This window comes from Abramis brama (genome assembly GCF_963993115.1).
Source record: "Abramis brama genome assembly, chromosome: 12".
NCBI classification, from domain to species: Eukaryota; Metazoa; Chordata; class Actinopteri; order Cypriniformes; family Leuciscidae; genus Abramis; species Abramis brama.
This window is the reverse complement of record NC_139974.1, coordinates 37439969-37462573: the sequence shown is the minus strand read 5'-3', so window position 1 is coordinate 37462573 and position 22605 is coordinate 37439969. Positions and strand designations below refer to the sequence as shown.

General features: G+C 37.6%; 2 protein-coding genes across 3 annotated transcripts; one reads left to right on the top strand and one right to left on the bottom strand.

The window, feature by feature from the left end:
- The first annotated feature begins 793 nt into the window (after nt 1-793).
- Nucleotides 794-4869, top strand: psmb4 (proteasome 20S subunit beta 4). Its single transcript, XM_084131306.1, has 7 exons — nt 794-950; nt 1958-2164; nt 2262-2408; nt 3677-3758; nt 3850-3966; nt 4089-4177; nt 4717-4869. Exons 1-7 carry the CDS (start codon nt 832-834, stop codon nt 4727-4729), a joined length of 774 nt encoding a protein of 257 aa, XP_083987432.1. The 5' UTR covers nt 794-831; the 3' UTR covers nt 4730-4869.
- A 1384-nt stretch (nt 4870-6253) lies between these two features.
- pogza (pogo transposable element derived with ZNF domain a) lies at nt 6254-22422 on the bottom strand. 2 transcript variants are annotated; one of them, XM_084131305.1, is made up of 19 exons: nt 22282-22422; nt 21144-21241; nt 20936-21001; nt 20700-20782; nt 20499-20601; nt 19620-19826; nt 19322-19525; nt 17983-18071; nt 17496-17842; nt 17260-17414; nt 15797-15897; nt 15557-15703; nt 14925-15059; nt 14661-14848; nt 13148-13288; nt 10754-10813; nt 10554-10666; nt 10423-10444; nt 6254-8289 (listed from the first exon to the last, which is right to left on the bottom strand). In XM_084131305.1, the coding sequence occupies exons 1-19, from the start codon at nt 22284-22286 to the stop codon at nt 6663-6665; spliced, it is 3891 nt and encodes a 1296-aa protein (XP_083987431.1). In that variant the 5' UTR covers nt 22287-22422; the 3' UTR covers nt 6254-6662. The 2 variants fall into 2 exon arrangements, with proteins under 2 accessions (XP_083987431.1, XP_083987430.1); XM_084131304.1 differs by having other exon boundaries at nt 10423-10447; nt 22282-22421.
- Between the last annotated feature and the right edge of the window lie 183 nt (nt 22423-22605).

The following is a 22605-nucleotide window of genomic DNA, read 5'->3' as shown; positions in this document are numbered from 1 at the left end:
TCATCATTATTAACTAAATTAAATTAACAAAATGAAAAGCATCTGCATCCTATTTGTTAGTCTTGCAAAGATGACCTGCTGCCACAATGTTTGATCATACAGCGTTTACTCAGCTGATAAAACATAAGGCCTTCATTTCCTGATTTGAATGGAATTTAAGCTGTCCTGGTGGGCTTGTTTTTGAGCAGAATGTCACTGTCTACACGCTGTGAGGCTGAAGGGTTCATGAGGCGCCCCATGAACAGAAATGACTTCAGTTAACATGACCATTCAATGCTTTTTATTAGATTTAAATAAGTCTCTTTTGAGTTGACACATGGGCAGCATGTATTTAACTAGCCTACTTCCCCCCACAAGTAAAAAAAAAAAAATTAAAATATATCTTTGAAATGTATTATTTACTTTATTGTGACGTTTATCCGAGTGAAACGAAAAAAGAATTGTTCATTTTGATTTCATGATGACTATTACTCATGGATTTAAAAAATATATACTATTTTAAATACTCAGATGAAATTCCAGAGGGACCCATAGCTTGAAATGCTTCAGGTTTTATACATTTTAATATAATTTTAATACTCTGCTTACTTTTGCTCATCCAAGTAGTCTAATAAGCAAAATATTTTTTATTGATTCATATATTGATTATTATTTAGCTTTGAATATGAACTACAAACATATCAATTATGGGATCTGATTTCTCAGCACGACCCATCTAAAGAAATGACACAAACCAAAGACATGAACACAACCCAGCATCCCATAATGCCTAGCGCGCGTTGCATGGAGCGCATAGAGGCGTGAGTAACGTCATTTCCGTCAATCTTGAACATGGAGTCGAATGGACTGAGGCTGAATTTCTGGGAGAACGGACCGAAACCCGGTCAGTTTTATTCGTTCCCGGGTAACAGCAGTGCGACTCCAGGATGTGGACCCATCAAACACACACTGTAAGTTCATCACGACGGCTCAGTTTTGGCGCTTATCGGTCGGTCAGTTTGTGGTTTCGATTTGCCTTTTCTCTGCTGCATCATCATGGACGAAAGTTGCTGTTTACCCTGGAACATTGTCTCAAATATATATATTTTAAAATATCTTCGATACATTTTAATATACTCTGAATATAATTTATATCTGTCTCTTTTTCCACGCTTGATCTAGTGAAAAAGTAATTGAATAGTTCAGTGATCAGTTAGCTTGTTAGCAACAATGCTAATGATTAGGCAAATATCAAAACCGGTGTCTTATACAATAGACTTAGTATAATAGTGCAATATTATATAATGAATGTCTTGGCGTAGTTGTGGACATAAACGAGACAAGTAAAAGTAATAAACTAATAAAAACAATAATTGAACTAAAAATACCCAATTTAAAAATCAGACAGTTAATGCATAGAAATGCACAATATGCAAGAACACATTAGATATTACAATTATGTGCAAATGTGAAAGTTGTGAACTTGAAACGCTGTCAGTTGGATTTAAAGTACTAATAGGTTGGTATGTTTAGGTTAAAATATTAATGATGTCGATACAAGTTGGATTTACTATTTAATAATTTTATTCAGCAAGGACATAAAGACATTTATAATGTTTCAAAAGATTTCTGTTTAAAAAAAATGGTGTTCTTGTGAACTTTCTATTCATCAAAGAATACAATTTTTTTATTATTATTATTATGGTTTCCCCCAAAATATGAAGCAGTACAACTGTTTTGAACATTAATAATAATCAGAAATGTTTATTGAGCAGCAAATCAGCATATTAGAATGATTTCTGAAGGATCATGTGACACGGAAGACTAGAGTTATGATGGCGAATTTTTTTTTAAATCAAATAAATGCAGTCTTGGTGAGCATAAGAGTCTTTCTAAAACATTAAAAATCCCAAAGTAGTGTACGTGTATGTCCGTTCAATTTGTCTTGTCTTAATTGATAATGTTTAATGTTTTTCAGCAACCCCATGGTAACGGGCACGTCAGTTCTGGGTGTGAAGTTCACTGGTGGTGTGATCATTGCTGCTGACATGCTCGGCTCCTACGGGTCCCTGGCGCGCTTCCGCAACATCTCCCGACTCATGAAGGTCAACAACACCACCATGCTGGGAGCCTCAGGAGACTATGCTGACTACCAGTACCTCAAACATATCATTGAGCAGATGGTGTAAGTATACACACATTTGTTTATGATACTTTGTCAGTTTTAAGGGCTTATATCAGTGTACGTGAATAGGCAATAACTCGATGTGTGTTTGTTTTAGGATTGATGAGGAGCTTCTTGGAGATGGACACAGCTACACCCCTAAAGCCATCCACTCCTGGCTCACACGGGTCATGTACAACCGCCGCAGCAAGATGAACCCCTTGTGGAACACCGTGGTCATTGGTGGATTTTACAATGGAGAGAGGTGGGACAGTTTCCAGACAACTGAAAGTCCGCATGTAACAAGAATCACGACCCATCAGACTTATTTAAAGGGATAGTTCACCTAAAAATGAAAGTACTGTCATCATTTACTCCCCCTCAAGTTGTTCCAAACCTGTATGAGTTTCTTTCTTCTGTTGGAGGATATCAGTAACCAGACAGTTGACGGTAGCCACTGACATACATAGTATACTATTGACTACTGACATCCTTCAAAATATCTTTGAGGGGGAGTAAATTATGATAAAATGTTATTTTTTGGGTGAACTATCCCTTTAAGAGTAAAACATAAAGAAATAGGGAGGGACTTGATTTTTATCTTTTGGGAATTGGTTTCTAATGGGTTAAAAAAAATAAGAGGGATTAGTAACGTGAAGTTTACATTATTATAAATGATTACATTTGATAAAACTTTTTTTTTTTAAATAACATGCACAATAAGATTAATGTGTGTTGTCAAGTCAAATGTATTTGTATAGCGCTTTTCAACAATATACATTGTTTCAAAGCAGCTTTACAGAAAGTCATGATGTTAATGTTTATAACATCTTCTTTATGCCTTTACATGGCTGCGTTTAGTAGATTAGAGCTGAGGGATAATAGTCTACATTTTGTGACGATTCAGACAATCAAGCAGTTGAGAGATGCTATATATAGCTTTACATGAGTGTGCTGTGTGTATGCAGATAAAGTAAGATATAATTATCCAAATTTATATATAGAGCTGTGATAATTACAGCTCATACATTCTTATGTGATGCTATAATCAGTTATGCAGAGCGCAGACGATTCTTGCTCTATATGATATATTGCTTTACAATAGTGTATTGTATGTATGCAGGTAAAGGATGTGCTATCTATCAAACTTTTAATATATCACTGGGCGATAATATAATGTACATTTTTTTGATGATATAACAATCAGTCAGTAGAGATTTCCTATATAATCCATACCAAATAATGTGATTGTACTTTATGTATCTGGTTATGGTTGGATATACCTATAATTGTTGTGTAATTTGTTATTAATTTGAGTTATTAATTCAGTATCTGGTGAAATTGAGAATTATGAAACCTGTGAGTTTTTTCAATTTACAACAATTTGGTGTAGTGACAAGTATAGTACTATAAATGGTAATTAGGTTTGTAGTTTTATAGTAAAGAGAGACAATTTCAATTTCATAATGCCTTTAATTAAGTTGTCTGTTATTTGACTTTCACTAAACACAATTTTTATGTGGTTCTCTTAAGCTTTCTTGGTTATGTGGACAAGTTAGGAGTTGCATATGAAGCCCCGACAGTAGCAACAGGATTTGGTGCTTATTTGGCTCAGGTAAGTTTTCTTATCTTTTTTTCCATCAGATTATCTTTCTTGTTAAATTAAGCTAAAACCCTTATTCATATGGACTCGTGTGTTTTTGCAGCCCTTGATGAGGGAGGCGCTGGAGAACAAGGTAGAAATCTCAAAGGACGAGGCACGAGAACTGATAGAGCGATGCCTTAAAGTGCTGTACTACCGTGACGCCCGCTCGTACAACAGGGTGAGACATGCTTTGTTCTTTCAGCTTATTGTCCTTCATGAAAAGATCCTTATTTTGGGTACATTTCATTTTATGCGACTCAAGAAACAGAAAATAACACTCCTTCTTTGGACTTGCTCTAGCATGAAATTGCCATTGTAACAGCTGATGGTGTGGAGATTATTGGACCACTGTCTTCTGAAACAAACTGGGACATTGCTCATCTGGTCAGGTGGGCTGAAATCACTCATGATGCGTCTAAATATTTGCTTACCATTTAGGGTTTTATAGACATTTTCATATGACAGATCAGTAAAACTGTATTTCTACAAACATTCAAATTAGCATAATATACACTTTTATTCTAAAGTTTGGGGTCGGTAAGATTTTTAGAAAAAGTCTTGATTTAAAATACAGTAATATTGTGAAATATTATTTAAACAGACTTCTCAGCATCATTACTCCAGTCTTTAGTGTCACGTGATCCTTCAGAAATCATTCTAATATTCCTCAAAATGCATTTCTCTTTATCAATGTTTCATCAGTTGAGCTGCTTCATATTTTTGTGGAAACCAACTGTGATGCATTGATGAATAAAAGCAAAAAGTCTTACTGACCTCAACTTTGAATAGTAGTGTATTTAAGTGCTATGCAAGATTGTTAAATATGTTTGATGCATACCTTAATGTACATATTTAACATCAGTTTATATACTTCATGATTGCTAAATCATTTTATGGGTTTGCTAACTGCTGTTTGTTTTTATTGCAGTGGTTTTGAATGAATCCTGTTCTGCTGAGCCCGTTTTTGTCACATCATCTTTGGACATGCTCTTAGCACCACCAGATCACTATTATATTGTCAAGATTAGTTGGACGTGTTTCTCGCTCTTTTGTTATTCATAAATAAACTTAATAAAAGTTGTCTTCCGTGTCTTCGTTTTCCTTCTTCGTGTATAATTAATTAGTCGATTGATCAAATCCAGTGCTTAATGGAGAAGTCACTTGCTCTTTTGGGTCAGTGCTATATATTAGAGTTGAGCCGGATACTCGGCTGAAACGAGTATCCGGTACGGATAAAGCACTTTTGCCGAGTACGAGTATTATTCGAGTAATACGAGTCAATATCTGTGCTCGGACCAAAATAAAAAATCACACTGATCATAAAAAAATTAAAAGTTATGTTGAGATGAAAACTCTTGTTCATTATATTTTACTTCATAATTGCAACCGCATGTGTTGTATTCATTGTTGCAAAACTTGTTCTGTATGTTTGTTATCGTGATCAAAACCATTGATCTGAAGCTCAATGCTGATGCTGTCATGTAAATAGTTTTCTAATCAGCAATAAATATAACAATTTCTGATCAACCCATATCAATTGCATGCTTAAAATAACATACCGGTTAAAGCCCCGCCCATTTCAAGACAACCCGACCCACTTCCGGGTTAAATCCCATCCACTTCCGGGTTAGGCCCCGCCCAAGATAATTCATATACAGATAATTCATATGGTTAACAGATACAGATAATGCTGTACTCGCTCATCCCTACTATATATATATATATATATATATATATATATATATATTTATATAGATGTTCAATGGAAATTAATTTATGCCTTGTAAACATAAACATTTGAGTTTGTCATTTATTTTACATTGTGGTTTCAAATTCTGCCGAGTTGGCACCAACAGAATGTGTTTTTATCAGAATTGTATCAAATTTGCAAAAATGACTACAAACGATAATGCTATATTTTTCCATAAAAAGTGTTTATGAATTTGTTACATTCTAGCTTTTTAATTTCCAACTTTTTTTCCAAAAAGATACGTAAAGGAAATATGATGAAATAATTTGCAGCATTTTAAAATGCTGAATAATTTAATGAAAAAATATAAATATTTCTAGCAAATATAAAAATACATCACTAATAAAATTTCTTGTGGTCAGAACAAGCAATAATGGCCAGAAACACTAGCCTAACAGAGCCAGCAGTGGAATAAAACATTCACATTTTATTACATTTTTAAAAACACCACCTTAAGCACATGATACATAATTTTTGTCATGTGACCATATACACAAATAGGATCATAATATACAGCTACCTGTGATTAAGAGGTGCATGTGAAAAAGGTTTTAGGCAGTTTATGCTAAAAAAAAATATTTTATACAAAAATGTATATCAGTATAGCATACAATGCGTGTATAAACTGACTGTATTGGTCAGATTTTGTGAGACAACTAAAATACCTTCTTAAAAGACGACCCATGCTTCTTAAGGAGAAAAAAAACTGCTTAAATGACATGGCCTATAAAAGTGTTTATTCAATTAACATGAATCAAGTATGTTACAGTATAATCCCAAATATAGTAGGTAATGATTTAAAATCATTTCTATTTACATTTATGCACATTATAACAGAGATCAAACCTGATGCGAAGGAAAACAGTGATAAACTAAACCACAAGGTGTAACAAGTTGCACATTAGTATTTCAAAGATCAATAGAAGCCTTAACTAGAGGACTTCAAACTAGGGATCTTTAGTACCCATTAATGCAAAAAATATTTACATATGCAACCATACAGACATATGCAAGCAATGACCTACATTTACTTTTTCAAAGAGCAGTTCAATTTATTCTCCAAAAATAAAATCAGCAGCAGAAGGCACACAAAACGCTTGCAAATTAAAAAAAAATATGATAACTTAATGTTCTATTATTTCTGAATCCTCAAAACCATGGAACGACTCCAAATCGCTGTCTTTCTCAAACATCTTTCTCAAAAAAATCATGCTGGACTGCGGAGAGGATTCTGCAGAAACAACACCGGAGATCTCAGCTTTCTGCTCAACTTTCTCTCCTTGCATTTTACTGACCAGGAGAGCTTCGGTGAGACTCCGCACGAGCTCTGAAGGCTCATCGGACGTCACCTCTGGGTTTGAGCTCAAAACCCGATCGAAAGAGCGGAACAGAAGCTTGGGCTCTGATTTGAGGACATCCAGTAGCTCGACAAGCCAGCGAGAGAGAAGATGGGCAAGGTCAGCTGGTTTGGCTCCAACCAGTTCCTGTGGCGCCGTCGTCACATGCTCGCTCCATCGAGCCTGCAGAAACTCGCGTAACACAGGCCCCATGCAGGCTTCCAGGGGCTGCAGACGACGAGAGCAACTGCGAGGGATCGGACCTGGAAGAGTGTTCGTGCTGTTGAGCGCCGCCAAGAATTCATTAGACGTGTGGCCTTTGTACGTGTCAATTATCAGCAACCCTTTGCCTCCAGATCTAGGTTTGACATGCCGACACCACACCTTGTCCAACCAAAGCTGTAGTCTTTCTTCATCCGTGAACCCTTCTGGTCTCGCCTCCAGGATGATGAAGTCTGGCAAGGAATGTGCATCTGGCTTGAGAGGTTCGCCTCTGAGGAAAAGCATGGTGGATAACGTGGTCCCATCAGCCAGGGCTGTGAACACAACCTCTATGAGTGGATCTGTGGTGCCCATCAACTTAAAAGCAGATAACATGGACGACGAATCCGCAGAGGCTTCATCCAGCTGCTCCATATCTACAAAAATGGAAAGCTCATCCATGGCGCCCATCGAAGATAGTCGAAATGTTTGCGAAATGACTTGCTTTTTCAGAAAGCTGCTGAAGGAACGCTCCAGCTCCTGGGATTTATCCGGCAGCAACTTGCTGGATGTGGCGAACGCCTGCAAGCCCAGATCGTGGCGTAGCAAGAAATCAACCGCCGAGTCGTAAGAGATATCCTGCGCACCATGACTGCTCATGAAGTCGAACAGATTAGCTTCATCGATTGGTAGCTGTTGCTCACGTTGGCAAAGCACCCATTCCACTAGCCTATCGGCTGCCTGTGGCATCAAGCCTTCTCTGCTTCTCGAGGGCTCAATCTGACGCTGACGCTTCAAGAGCAACGACTGGACATCTTCCGGTGGAGTTTCGAAGTTAATGGCGGCCTGTGGGACTCCACAGCAGAGGGCGTACAGTACAACTTTCAGCTGAGCTACGGTGAGCCTGTTCTCCACTGTACGTCCCGTGTCGACTTTAGAACGCCCTCCATTCGGAGTTTGCTTCGAAGCATCTGGTTTGACCGCACATTTTTTGACTGGAACGGCACTTTGTTCAATAGGCTGAACCTGAATGGGAAAGGTCGCTATGCGAGCGGGACTAGCAGGCAGTGTTATCTTGTAGGTGGGTCGAGGAATGGGTTTAGAGGACAGAGGAAATGAACTCCTGTCCACTTGCTTGACTTGCAAAGGCAAGAAAAACGCGTTGTTGAGGATCTGGCCTCCTCGGAGTAGGTCCGTTGGGATGAAGACGAATCTACAATGACAATAATTTGTAAGTTACCTCTTCTGCTAAACAAGAGGTTAAATCTCTAGCATTTGCAATTGCTTTTATGAGCTCTACACAAATTAAGCTCCTACAGCCTTTTCCTAAAGAGTTAAAATAAACTAAATTGTTCCAAACCTGTATGACTTTCTGTAAATGAAGATATTCTGGTAAAACTTTACAATAAGGTTCATTAGTTAACATTAGTTATTCATTCTATTAACTAACACTGAGCAAAACATTTGTTATTAGTATTTATTAATCTTAGTAAATGTTATTTAATAAAAATACATTGTTCATTGTTTGTTCATGTTAGTTCACAGTGCATTAACTAATGTTAACAAATACAACCTTTGATTTTAATAACATATTAGTAAATGTTGAAATTAATATTAACTAGGGGTTTCATCAACTAGTCGACTAGCCGACTGTCACAACCACAAGTCCGCACTGTCGGCCCTAATCGACTAGTCGGAAACAAAATGGCGTCAGGCGCTGAGGTACCTATGCGTCCAAAACGGTCAAGGTCATGGAGTGCAGTGTCGCATTTGGTGCAATATAGATGGACACGCAAAACGGGACACATTCAGAATTAATAAACATTTAGTAAACTACAGAACAGCGCGAGTGGGAAATGGCGCACCTCACGCGGGCAGGGCTACGAGAACGGACACTGCACTGGTGATGTAAAACGCACACACACAGGTCTGTTAACTTAAGCAATACTTTTAAGGTTGTCTAATATTTTTCTGACTCACAAATTACTGACACAGTAAGGGTAGGTTTAAATAAAGAAAAACGAAATTTAAATAAAGAAAAACGAAATTTAAATAGGCCTAAAGAAAAAATGAAATTTAAATAAAGAAAAAACGAAATTTAAATAAAGAAAAAAAGAAAAAGAAAAAAAGAAAAAAGAAATTTAAATAAAGAAAAACAAAATTTAAATAAAGAAAAACGAAATTAAGTTAAAAACGAGATTAAATTAGATTGATAATAACGGGTAAAAAGACTAATACATTTTGTTTCTATTATTCTATTTTCCATAATGTCAAAGCAACGCAGCTTAACCCAAAACACAAGCTCAGGCATGCACTTCGGTCCATACAAACTCCGCTGTTCTGCGCTCTAGCCAGAGAACACTCCCGTTGCTGGAACACTTAGGCGTCGGTTCTATTTCTAGCATGCGCGCGTTTTTTGCGTGGTTCGAGCCGCGCCTGACGCATGTCTCACGCAGGCAGTGTGCAAACTCCAACCTGTTAAGCTGAGACGCTCACGCCACGCAGCCAGTGTGTCGCCGGCTATACAAAAATATAGTGGTTCAGTATAACCTACATCAAACTTGTATTGGCCTATACATGCTTAAATGATATTTGCTTAAAGATGCAATGAAAAATGCACAGTTAAAACTATATGCAAAACTCAGAGTCGTGATGTTGACAATGTTATTGTCTGAGGCTAGCCATGTGGCAATGTTTATCTGCAACGTTCGCTGATGCGCGTGGTGTGGCGCGGTTCATAACAAGAATGTTTTAATTACAAGAATGTTTTAAATGAATGCTGCTGTTTTTGTATTAACACATGTTGATGAAAAGAATATGAATTTATTTATGTTATTTCTGAATTTCAAACATACATTTCCAATGATTCACCAGAACTCCTTCCTCTGTGTCTTCCTTAACAATGCTCAATGCGTTAATGCGTCAATTTAATGAATAAATAATTTAACGACTAGTCGACTAGTTGTCGACTGTTATGCAAAACTAGTCGACTAGCAAAAATCAGTAGTTGTGAAACCCCTAATATTAACTGAGATTAATAAATTCTGAAGAAGTATTGTTCATTTTTAGTTCATGTTAACTAAGGTAGTTAACTGATGTTAACCAATTAACCTTATTGTGTTACCGATATATTCTGAAGAATGTTTTTGTCCATACAATGAAAGTCAATGGGGTCCAAAAACACTGATCTTTTTCCCCATGATATGGGAAAAAAACAACCTAAAGCCATTTTAAAATATCTTCTTTTATCTTCCACAGAAGACAGACAGACTCACAGGTTTAAATCACCATGAGGGAGTAAGTGATTTTAGATTTTTAAGTGAAAAATAAGCGAAAATCAACTTACCTTTTATAGCCACGTGAAAATCCTTCTGAAACATGAGGAATATTATTAATAATATGGTTGTGATAGGATCATTATTAAGTGCTTGACTTTTCATCGTCAAAAAGACTTTTAGACATAAATAAACAACTTACCCCGCATGGTGCACCGGCTTGCCTTATGTTCAGGATTGTCAGCAAGATGTTTGGCCATCGAATCTCCAACCCGAGTTTTGTATCTACATGTGCTACAGTTTAGCCTCCCCTTCCTGCAAACATTTTTCATTACCATGATTGACAATTAAAGTGAAAATTACATGCAGAGCAAGAGGAGGGAAACAAAACTCAGGTCTTACTTTGGGCAAGGTTTGTACAGGGTTATATATTTTCTGGTGCTTTTCCGAGGAACATGTACACTGCAAATAAAGATGAGGGAGAATTGAGAAAACACTCAACACATCACAAACTGAAATTTAAAGTTTTTCACCTGATCATGTTATATTAATTTTGTCACACTTTAACGGCCCTATTTTAACAATCTGAAATGAAAGTATCAAGCACAAAACGCAAGTAACTTTGTGGGCGGGTCTTGGGCGCTGTTGCTATTATACCGGCGGGATAAATGACTCTTGTGCCCGACGCAAATCTAAAATGGGTTGGTCTGAAGTATACGGTGGCCGAGAGAGCTCAACGCGCTGCAACTGAAGAAAACACATGCAAATAGAAAAACACCTGCAAATTAAGAAAACATCTTCATCAGTTTCACAACACATGTGTGCTCCAAATACTCACAACACAACCAAATACAGAAACGCGCTGCAAATAGGACAGAACACAACGGAAATGTTTCCGGGGAACCCAATAAGTGACGGACCCGGCTAGGACGTGCTTACAGCTGTCTACTTTTATTATTATTAAATTTTTTTTGCAAAACATACAGAGATGACATGTTTATGACATACAACTTTGTATACAATATACAAAATGTATTTACAATATGTTCAATGTCATAAGAATACTAAAAAGAACAATGAGCTGAAGACTAAAATAAATAAATAAATAAAAAAAGATAGAGAAAAAGAACATGAGGGAAAGACATCAATCTATACATCAGTTACATTGTACACATTTTGTCATGTTATGTTAAAATAAGTTTCATAAGAAATGTTAGAATGCAGCTAGGGTCCAAATATGAGACGGCAAGTTTTAAAGTTGAGACACTCACACACAGATATAACGCATATTTTAAAAACTTTGTTGTATAAAATGTATATTTATTTGCAACAGTTATGTTAACAGCAATAATACTATATTTCTGGTAAGAACAGCTATTCAGCTGATGGACACGCGCTGCGTTGTCATGGGAACATCCCAGGTGAAAATAATGAGGAAATTACGTTGTCTTTTGTTGCTCCCTTCATCAACATAATGGCACACAAGTGCCCCGCTCCCTCCAAAGTGCCCAATTCAAGGGCTCTGCCGTCTGCCCTTTTAAGAGAGTAGGGCATAGGTAAAGCTCACGAGCAATAAGCACGTCCCAGCCCTCCGTCCGTCACTTATTGGGTTCCCCGGAAACATTTCCGTTGTGTTCTGTCCTATTTGCAGCGCGTTTCTGTATTTGTTTGTGTTGTGAACTTTTGCAGTGCGTTTCTGTATTTGGTTGTGTTGTGAGTATTTGGAGCACACATGTGTTGTGAAACTGATGAAGATGTTTTCTTAATTTGCGGGTGTTTTTTCTATTTGCATGTGTTTTCTTCAGTTGCAGCGCGTTGAGCTCTCTCGGCCACCGTAGAAGTAGCTTCATTACTCATAGGTGTGGTTTAGGCGTAACGTGAAATAAACCAATCAGAGCGTCATCTCACATTCCCTTTAAGAGCAAGCGCTTGTTCTGATCTATCTATCTATCTATCGTAATAATGTATGATTTGCAAAAATGAAAACTGTGTGTAGATGAGAGAATCAAAGTGTATGCGCGTTGAGCACACGCTACATTGATTATGGCCCTTAAAATAGCATATGAATAACATGCGCAACGCGGCTGACTGTAAACTGTTTTTTTTCGGCCAGTGGTAGAATTGTTTTCTAAACCTGCAAAATAGCATGAGGGAACGTTTGTGCCGGAACACGCCTCCTCTTTTCGCTGAACCACCCCGGGGAACGCAAGTGTATTTCTTAGTTAACCTACGTGCGTCTGTGGAGGGAAAAGTCCGCTGTGCGTGGGTGCAAAATAGGAATGATACATGCGTCGGTGTACAAAGTCAATTGTGCTGGGTGCAAGGTAGGGCCCATTATTAGTGACCAATTCTAACTAACTAAATATTAACTATGACTTTAGCCTCAAACTCCTAATTACTGCTTATTAATATTTAGTAGGCAGTTTGGGTATTGGGTAGGATAAAGGGATGTAGAATATGATCATGCATTAATATGTGCTTTAGAAGTACTAATAAACATCCAATATCCTAGTGATATGCATGCTAATAAGCAACAAGTTAATAGTGAGAATTGGACCCTAAACTAGTGTTACTCAAGCTCTTTTTTTTTACAGGTAGGCATGTAAAATGTAAAAATAAGGGAAATGACCACGCACAATTAAATATTAAATAATATCAACTAATAGCAATAAAACAAATCTTATATAAATAATCAATCCATCAGAAGATAATCACTATATGACATATTGTCCATTCCTTCTTTTTGTTTTTTAAATGACACTATCACACAAACTGTAAAAATCTGAAGATTTTCACCTGATCATGTGATTGGCATAAGCTCTGGAACAGCAAGTACAGTATCGGCAGAGGGAACAGCTCACATAGGTGGGGAAATGGTTGGGAAAATACGGAATGTCATATGTGCATTCCATGCAGTAGTGTTTTTCTGCTGGCTTGCTGGAAGAACAATATGGTGGTCAGAAGATATTGTTTCTTAAAAAAAAATTAAATAAATGCAAAAAGCAAAAAACAAAAAACAGCAAAGAGAAAATGTCTACATACACGCATACATGTATATATACACTCACCTAAAGGATTATTAGGAACACCTGTTCAATTTCTCATTAATGCAATTATCTAATCAATCAATCACATGGCAGTTGCTTCAATGCATTTAGGGGTGTGGTCCTGGTCAAGACAATCTCCTGAACTCCAAACTGAATGTCAGAATGGGAAAGAAAGGTGATTTAAGCAATTTTGAGCGTGGCATGGTTGTTGGTGCCAGACGGGCCGGTCAGTATTTCACAATCTGCTCAGTTACTGGGATTTTCACGCACAAGCATTTCTAGGGTTTACAAAGAATGGTGTGAAAAGGGAAAAACATCCAGTATGCGGCAGTCCTGTGGGCGAAAATGCCTTGTTGATGCTAGAGGTCAGAGGAGAATGGGCCGACTGATTCAAGCTGATAGAAGAGCAACTTTGACTGAAATAACCACTCGTTACAACCGCGGTATGCAGCAAAGCATTTGTGAAGCCACAACACGCACAACCTTGAGGCGGAGGTTGTGCAACAGGCTACAACAGCAGAAGACCCCACCGGGTACCACACATCTCCACTACAAATAGGAAAAAGAGGCTACAATTTGCACGAGCTCACCAAAATTGGACAGTTGAAGACTGGAAAAATGTTGCCTGGTCTGATTAGTCTCGATTTCTGTTGAGACATTCAGATGGTAGAGTCAGAATTTGGCGTAAACAGAATGAGAACATGGATCCATCATGCCTTGTTACCACTGTGCAGGCTGGTGGTGGTGGTGTAATGGTGTGGGGGATGTTTTCTTGGCACACTATAGGCCCCTTAGTGCCAATTGGGCATCGTTTAAATGCCACGGCCTACCTGAGCATTGTTTCTGACCATGTCCATCCCTTTATGACCACCTCTGATGGCTACTTCCAGCAGGCTAATGCACCATGTCACAAAGCTCGAATCATTTCAAATTGGTTTCTTGAACATGACAATGAGTTCACTGTACTAAAATGGCCCCCACTGTCACCAGATCTCAACCCAATAGAGCATCTTTGGGATGTGGTGGAACGGGAGCTTCGTGCCCTGGATGTGCATCCCACAAATCTCCATCAACTGCAAGATGCTATCCTATCAATATGGGCCAACATTTCTAAAGAATGCTTTCAGAACCTTGTTGAATCAATGCCACGTAGAATTAAGGCAGTTCTGAAGGCGAAAGGGGGTCAAACAAAGTATTAAGTATGGTGTTCCTAATAATCCTTTAGGTGAGTGTATATATATAAAAATATAAATCATACTCACCATTGACTCTCAAACTTGACCATTAGCTCCATCATGCTTTCCACTGGCTTTTTCTTGACAGGAATGACTTTATTGGTGTCATTTTGAGATGCTGCAGTTGTTGATGTGGCGTTTGAGCAAGTCTTCAATGAAGGTTCTCCTAAATGATCTCTGTTGTCAGTACTGTTAGCATAAGCTCGGATGATTACCTGAAACAGAGTGGTAAATGGTAAGGCCATCAAATAAGCAATAAATAAGCCATATATATGACTGGGAGTCTCTTACCTTAGTACCAGGCGTGAGGCCCTCCAATTGCTTGGGTTTGACACATGTCCTGTGAAACCTGTGTCTGTGTTTCCACTTGTCCTTGTCATGAATGAATTGAAGTCGGCATCGGCCACAATGATGCGCTGTTCTTTTCTGGACGAATAAACACAAACTTTAATAGGACTGATAAAGAAGCCTTCTGACACATTGACAGATAAAAGACCTTTCATACCGTTTTGTGTTATTTAAAGAAAACACTAAACTATGTAGACATCAAAACTTTATTACGTACAGGGTTATTCATTATGAGACTGTGATATTAAATTTTCAGTGTTCAAGCGTTAACCATTAGATGAACGCAATCTAAATGTAAAAATAGAGGACATGACCATGCACAGTTAAATATTAATCAATATTTTTTAAATTTTGATGAATAATCAATTGATTAATCGATTAAATGAGCTCTACACAAATGATATCTTGTCCATCCCTAAGGGCAAATCGCAGTAAAGCATTAGTTTATGAGCTGGAAAGGTAAAAAGTGAAACAAAGTCTTTCCTTATTAATAAGTGTTGAGATATTAAATCGTTATTATTTAACATTAAAACCTCTCTGAGCTGCGACTTTTTAGTGCTAAGGATATACTTTACCTGGTGTCTAGTGCAGTGCAACTGGAAGCCGATATAAGACCTAAATACTTTTAAGCAGTAGGGACACATTAAGATACAGGTGTCCTTGTGCTGCTCTGTGAAGTGGCTTATAACATCTTGGTAGAAAGAGGATCTGAACTCGCACACCTGAGGAGCAAAAAGTACACAAGTGTAATTGATTTACACAAATGTTTTCAAGACAAAACTTGAATGACATGAAACCCTTATACACACAGTTACCTGACACATGTAGGGCATCTCACCAGGCTTGTGTGCCTGTTTCATGTGGTTCAGAAAGAGGGGTTCATTCTCAAAGGACCACTCACAGATCTTGCACACTTCTGTAAAGCATAATGATATGTTTTAAATAGGATGCCTATGATGCTTTTTATTACATTTCAGCCTTTTTTATTGTATAATGTTGCTGTTTGGGCATGAAAAGGTCTGCAAAGTTTCAAAGCACAAAGTTCCTCAAGGAGGAGTTATTCTCTATATCAGTGTCACTGTTTCAGAACGCCTCCAATGTACAACAACAAACACCTCACAATATTCCTCATTTAAATAATTCCCACCCCTTTATTAATTCCCGGGCGGGGCCTGGTTGAGTTAGTTAGTAGTGAGTTGAAACTTGTGGTCAACAAAAGGGGCGTGACATTTTCGAATCACGCTCGAAGCGGTTGACCAATCACAACACACTGGTCCAGCTGACCAATCAGAGCACTTCAGAAGGAGGGGATTCATAGACACAGGAACTAAACAGAGCGTTACTGACAGATAGGGCTGTCACTTTTGTGAAAAAATCCTGTTCGATTTTTGAGACATAAGTGTTCATTTAATCGATTGTAAAATCTATTTTCCATGTCTAAAGACGTTTCCATTTTAAACGCCAAATATAGGCAAATCCACGGACAACTAACATGCATTAGGACGAACGTAAAGAGGGTGCTTGAGATGCACAGAAGTAAGCAAATATTCCTGATGATTTATTGGCGTGAAGTTTTGTGCACAATGACAAACAGGAGTGCAACATTCTCGAAAAACAATAAGCAGAGTGGACTGCCATAACATCAGTGAAAAACATTACTACTGGCTTCAACATGGCTGTGTTTATGATTAGAAATGTCAAACAAACTTACTTCACCTATGTAGGCGATTGTAGACCGTAGCCCAAATCTGTATCTGTATGCATGAGACTGTCTGAATACCAGCAGAATTCACATTTTTGTAGTAAAAAGAGACACATTATGCAGAAGTATAATATGCTGTTATGTGTGTTTGTCAGAGCGTTTGATGTGGGCGTATCGTGACGAGCTGGACGAGCTCAGAGAAAAGACCATTAAAATCGATTCCTTATTTTCGTTTTTGAAACTTGTGTTGGTTGGTCCGATCGATTGTGCAATCTATTTTTGGACGTAAAGTGACAGCCCTACTGACAGACTGAGGAAGAGTGGTGCAGTGTCAAATATGTGAAAAATACGTTTTTTTGTGTGTTTTTTTTACACTCAAGTATGTAAACCAATTCTAGTAGAGCCCCAAAACAAAAACAAAACTTTATAAAAGGGCATAATAGGCCCTCTTTAAGATGGAAAGAAATACCGCCAGTCAAATATTATCAACTCATGCATCATCAATGGATTAAAACCATTTCATATGTTTGTCAAGAACTAGGTTGATGATATATCATTCTAGAAGTATAGACTCACTTGAGGACTCTGCTTGGTTATGAACTGCCTCAACGTGGCACTGCAGTTGGAAGGGTGTTGAAAAGGTTCTGTAGCAATGCTGGCACATAATATGATAGTCAAATTCCCCTGTTTGGTGATCCAACTCCATGTGGTGTTTCATGTGGTTCATCATCCTTTAAAATGAGGGTTGAAGAATGAACAAATCTATCGATACCAACGACACACCTCAAAAACCAATCTGAAAACCAACTTACTTGATGTTGCCCTTCACCTTCTTTTCACAAAGTTGGCATTTCATTGAGATGATTTCTGAATTGATTCTTCTTGATGCAGGCTGGCCAGGGTGCTGACCATAGAAGAAGTCTTCAACTAGCATGATCATTCTGCCCTGGTCGTCAAAATCTCCAGAGCGAGGACTAGGCACTCCCTGAGGTATCTCAGAAGTGGTGACGTGTTTGAGAGACGTTTCTGAGGACGAGGAGAAGGAAACGGTCTCAGATGTGGCGGGTTTTGACTGGGTTTTGTCACTCGGCCGCTTGATCCTTTTTCTAGTTTGGGCCTTCAGGTCCTTGACGCTCTTGATAAGATCTTGATTGCATTGCTGAAAATGGGGAAGAAGATGAGTAAGACCTTGGCGAAAGATTTAAATACCACCAAAGCAAAAGGTTCTTAACCAAGAAAGGTACTGTACATCGTTGTTTGTAGGTATTTAATCTAAAAAGTGTATGAGTTAAAACTTACACAGAAGTATCCACGGAGGGACTGACTCTTTTGGTAAACGGCTTTACAGCGAACACAGAAATTCGAAGAACTGGAGGCCCTTTTCAATGCTGTAGAATAAAGACACTCCACTCAATCCCTTCTCAAAGACCTCATAAAGGGATAGTTCACCCAAAAATTAAAATTCTGTCACCAATTACTTTTACACAGTGTTGCCACAATTACCCTTCATCTTTGAAACACATGAAAATACTTTTAACAAAACCTGAGATATTTCTGTCCCTCCATTGAAAAGTCCATTCCACCAAAACTTTGATGCTTCAAAAAGTTCACAGGAATCAATGACGTTTTTCTTGCACGTCAAGCAAGTACAGCCAAAAGCTTGGAGTAAACCACTCAATTCATATGGATTCCTTTATGAACTATTTGATGTGCCAAAGTTTTGGTTGAATGACAATTTTCATTAAAAATGTCAGTTTGTATTATGAAGATGAAGAAAAATCTTAAGGGTTTGGAACAAGTAAATGATGACAGGATTTTCATTTTTGAGTGAACTGTTACTTTAAACACATTAGAGCTGCACGATTCTGGATAAATTGAGATTGAGAATCACAATTTGTTTTTGTTTTGTTTTGATTTTTCCACAATTCTGAATAGACAACTAAAAGTAGCATGTCATTTACTAGAGGTTCTGACAAAATATTAATTGCTGCAGTCTATACATTTTTTATTAAAAACTGGATTGAATGTACAATTCAATGAATCACTCATCAAGACATAATTTCTTTCATTAATGGATGCATGAGAGTTTTTGAATTAATCTCTTGAGTGAATGATTCAATGACAAAACATTCACAGCCCTATTGGTGTAGCGATTTAATTGATACAATCATTATTTGAAGCGTCAAGTTACTTTCAAAAAGCATTTTCTCTATTTTTGATCGCTACCGTGAACATAAGTGTTTATATCAAAACTATAAACTTTTACCCCAGTACTTGTGATCATTTGAATTACTATTACAGAAATAATGATACTGTGTGGTTGAAAGGAGCATACTTGTATATGACAACAGCTCTCTTTGTGTAAGAACGCAGATCTGAATGTTCACTGTGATCATACTCGTCAAAGGTTAAATAAACATAGACGAATCATTGTCATTAAGAAATAAGGTCGCGTGAGTGTTTGAATCAAGACTGCGATCTTTTAACAATTAATCGTGCAGCTCTACAACACATAAATGATGTCAATCAATGATGTTTAATCAATAAGCTGATATCAACAGCATCTAAAACAACAACACTTCAATACAGCAATTAAAAACTGAAAAATAGGAGGGTAAAAACAAGTCCTGGTCCTGACCGGTAGTTGTTGTGGCAAGAGGAGGGGCGAAGATCTGTGCTTGAGGTCTCACAGTCTGAGACAGGAACGGGGCTGGAGCTCTGTTTGTTATATTGTTTTGGATGGTGAAGGTTTTGGTGGGCTGCACTAGTGAACTCATTACTTGACCACCAGCTGCAGGCGCTCCAGCTAGCTTCGTAAACTTTATAACTTTAATTGTTGCACCTATCAAGGTAAACAAAATGGAAATAAAACAGACATGTAAATGACCTAAAAACGGATGTACAATGTAAAAAGTAAAAACTGGATGAATTGTCACCTGGAGCTGTGGCTGGTTGGACGTTGGAGGGCGTCACATTAAGGGTGGACACTCCTGGGGCCGATGAGGTGATGCTTTGTAAGTTTGAGGGGTTATTGATGGTCAAGGTGACTGGGATCTGCAATGTAGGCAGTTTTCCAGGCGTTGTTTGCTGTCCTGCACTCCCTGGGGTGACCATCCGTGGAGAAATTAACTGGGGTGTCTGACCTGAAGAGGTCAGAGAAAGTATTTAAGCAAAGTGAGTAATGCTACAATAAAAATACAAACATTTGTTTTTGAGCAGCATAGGTGTAAATAAAGAAAACTAAATGCATGGCAATAGACGTCTGGAACACTGGAGACTCTTGAGCTGGTATTTATGTCTGATAAACAAACATTCATCATTTGCATGTGCATATAAATGTTGAGGTCATGAAGAAATGAAAGTAGCAACCAATCTTTTCTTTTGTATTGTGGCGAGTGTAAAAACAGACAAAAAACTAAGGCGGGGACTTGTTTCTTTACATTGGTTGTAGATTGGATTGAGATGTTGGCATTGCACTCAAATGAATGAGAGCTTGCAGTCGACTATAAGAAAGGGGCGGAGCTTAAGCAGACTAAATGATAGTCTGAAGTCTGGCATTAGTCATCAGAGAGATGTCTGTCGTTTTCACAGGAAGATCGAGTTATGATTAAACATCTTGTGGTCAAAAAATGTAAAAATGAAACATCTGCATTGATGAATGGTTCACAATGAGATACAGTATATAACATGCATTTAGAAAATACATAGGGTGAATTTTCTTTCACGCCGGTTTAAAATTCAGGAATGCATCCTGCAAAATATATCTGGGAAGGAGCAACCGTGTAATTAAATCACTGGTTGGAGTAACGACTTACCAGCAGTCAGAAAACTAATAGGCTGTCCATTCAAGATGTAACCAAGTGATGTTCCCAAACTTCCCAATCCCATTGAGCCCGCCAGAGGCTGACCTGGATTGGGCTACAACAGATGATTATCACTTAAATACAACATCTTTGGTATGTCCATGTAAACAGAAGGTTAAAAGCCTTATTGATAGTAAAAGAGCAGAGTGAAACCTGTGCACTGATGTAGATAGTCTGTGTGCCTCCTGGAGCTCCACCCGTCTGGACAGCATTAGGCAGTAACGTAACAGCAGGAGCTAAAGGTAAAAACAAACCAAAACACTTGTTTCTTTCCACACTGACGTCCCACAGCTATTCTTTTAACAGTGTTTTTGCAGTGTGGCATGTGTGTGGTCACTAATGACCACTAGGTACATGGGACACAGCTTGATTTACGAGGTCAGTAGTACCTGATGTCGGTTTAGAGGTGCCATCGGATTGTGCAGGTGCACTATTGCCACTTGGGACTACAGTAACTAAATTAATGAATAAAAACAAAAGACATTAAACTTATTTGTATTCACACTTATGCTCCTAATACATGACTAAATGCTCTTCACAAAAGCTCTTCTATCAAGACATAATAATGAGTGGTTTTACCACAAAAACATTATTTACCTTTGTTATATCGCTGGTCCCTGTTTTCTGTAATACTCTGGCATGGCTCTAGATCATCTTCATCACATTGCATGTAAAGGTCAGAATCTGCCATGTTTCTGTAAACCAAAAGTGTTGCTTATACAGTGTCATCACTCCTGTCAACAAGACTATGTTGGCTATGGTCAGTGGGTAGCTGAGCATACACTATCTATTTGACATTAAATTATTATTATTAATAAATAGATAATCTAACTGGACAATGTGATCATTTTGTTATATGCAATAAAGCTTTGAATCAACAATAACATTTAAAGTCTGGACAATGTGTTACAAGATCTTATTTTTCCCAAAAAAGTATGATATGTATGATATATAAATATATAAATATAAATATAAATATATATATATATATATATATATATATATATATATATATATATATATATTATTGTAGTTGTCAGTGTACAGTTGTCAGTGTCGTGTACAGTTGTACAGTTACTTCTGATGTAATTGCATTAAATAAGGTATAGAACAATTCTATATAAAACAATAGTGGATTTAACATCAACATTTAATGTTAAAATGTAAGTTTTTACTGTAACCATCTACCTTTAAATGCTTTAATCAGTTCAAGAATAATGCATGCAATTTTATATTATTTATTTGAAAGAATTAAAAGAGCAGTTTCATGTCTGTCCTTGTATTGTTCAACTAACTGGTCGAAGTTGATATGGGATTATTAATAAGTAATGCAATATTTTTTAGAGAGAGTAATTAGTACAGTAATGTAACTACACTGTCAAAGATGTAATTAGTAACTAATAATTACTTTTTTAGAGTAACTTACCCAACACTGTTCATTTATTAATTTACTTTGTCATACTTTGCAAAAAGGGAAAAGCATAGGTCGCTAAACCGAGTTATTGCCTCATTATCTACAAGCTGTCATAATAATAAACTTGAGCCCCTTTAACGCCATAACAGAGGCTAACATTAGCCCGCCCTGCTAACTGTTCCTGCACGCATGTTTATCCTGCCAAAGCCAATGCATCTGTGCACTCAACGCTACAGGCTAGCCTTTATCTGACTGCACAACTTTTAACAACTACTTAAACACCGACGCGCTGTTTCTAGGGAGAAGAAAGGGAAGTCTTACCTCATGCACAGATTTGCATATGTGGAATCAAACAATTATAGTGCGTTATTTCCCTTAATTCTTCGCGGGGTTTGCCATGATGGAAAAACAATGATCCCTGTTCTGCAGACGTTTTCCCTCTTTGCTCGCGCGGTGGTAGGCGAAACATTTAAAAACGTCACTTCCACGCGTGTTTCCCTGCACTCTGATTGGTTGCGATATTTTGTGAGAAACGCGGGATGACCGTGATTATTCAATATGTAATAAACAACATAAGCAAATAAAATACGTAATGCCAGTGCACGCGAAGGTTCAATGTTATATTACACGCATATTACGATATGG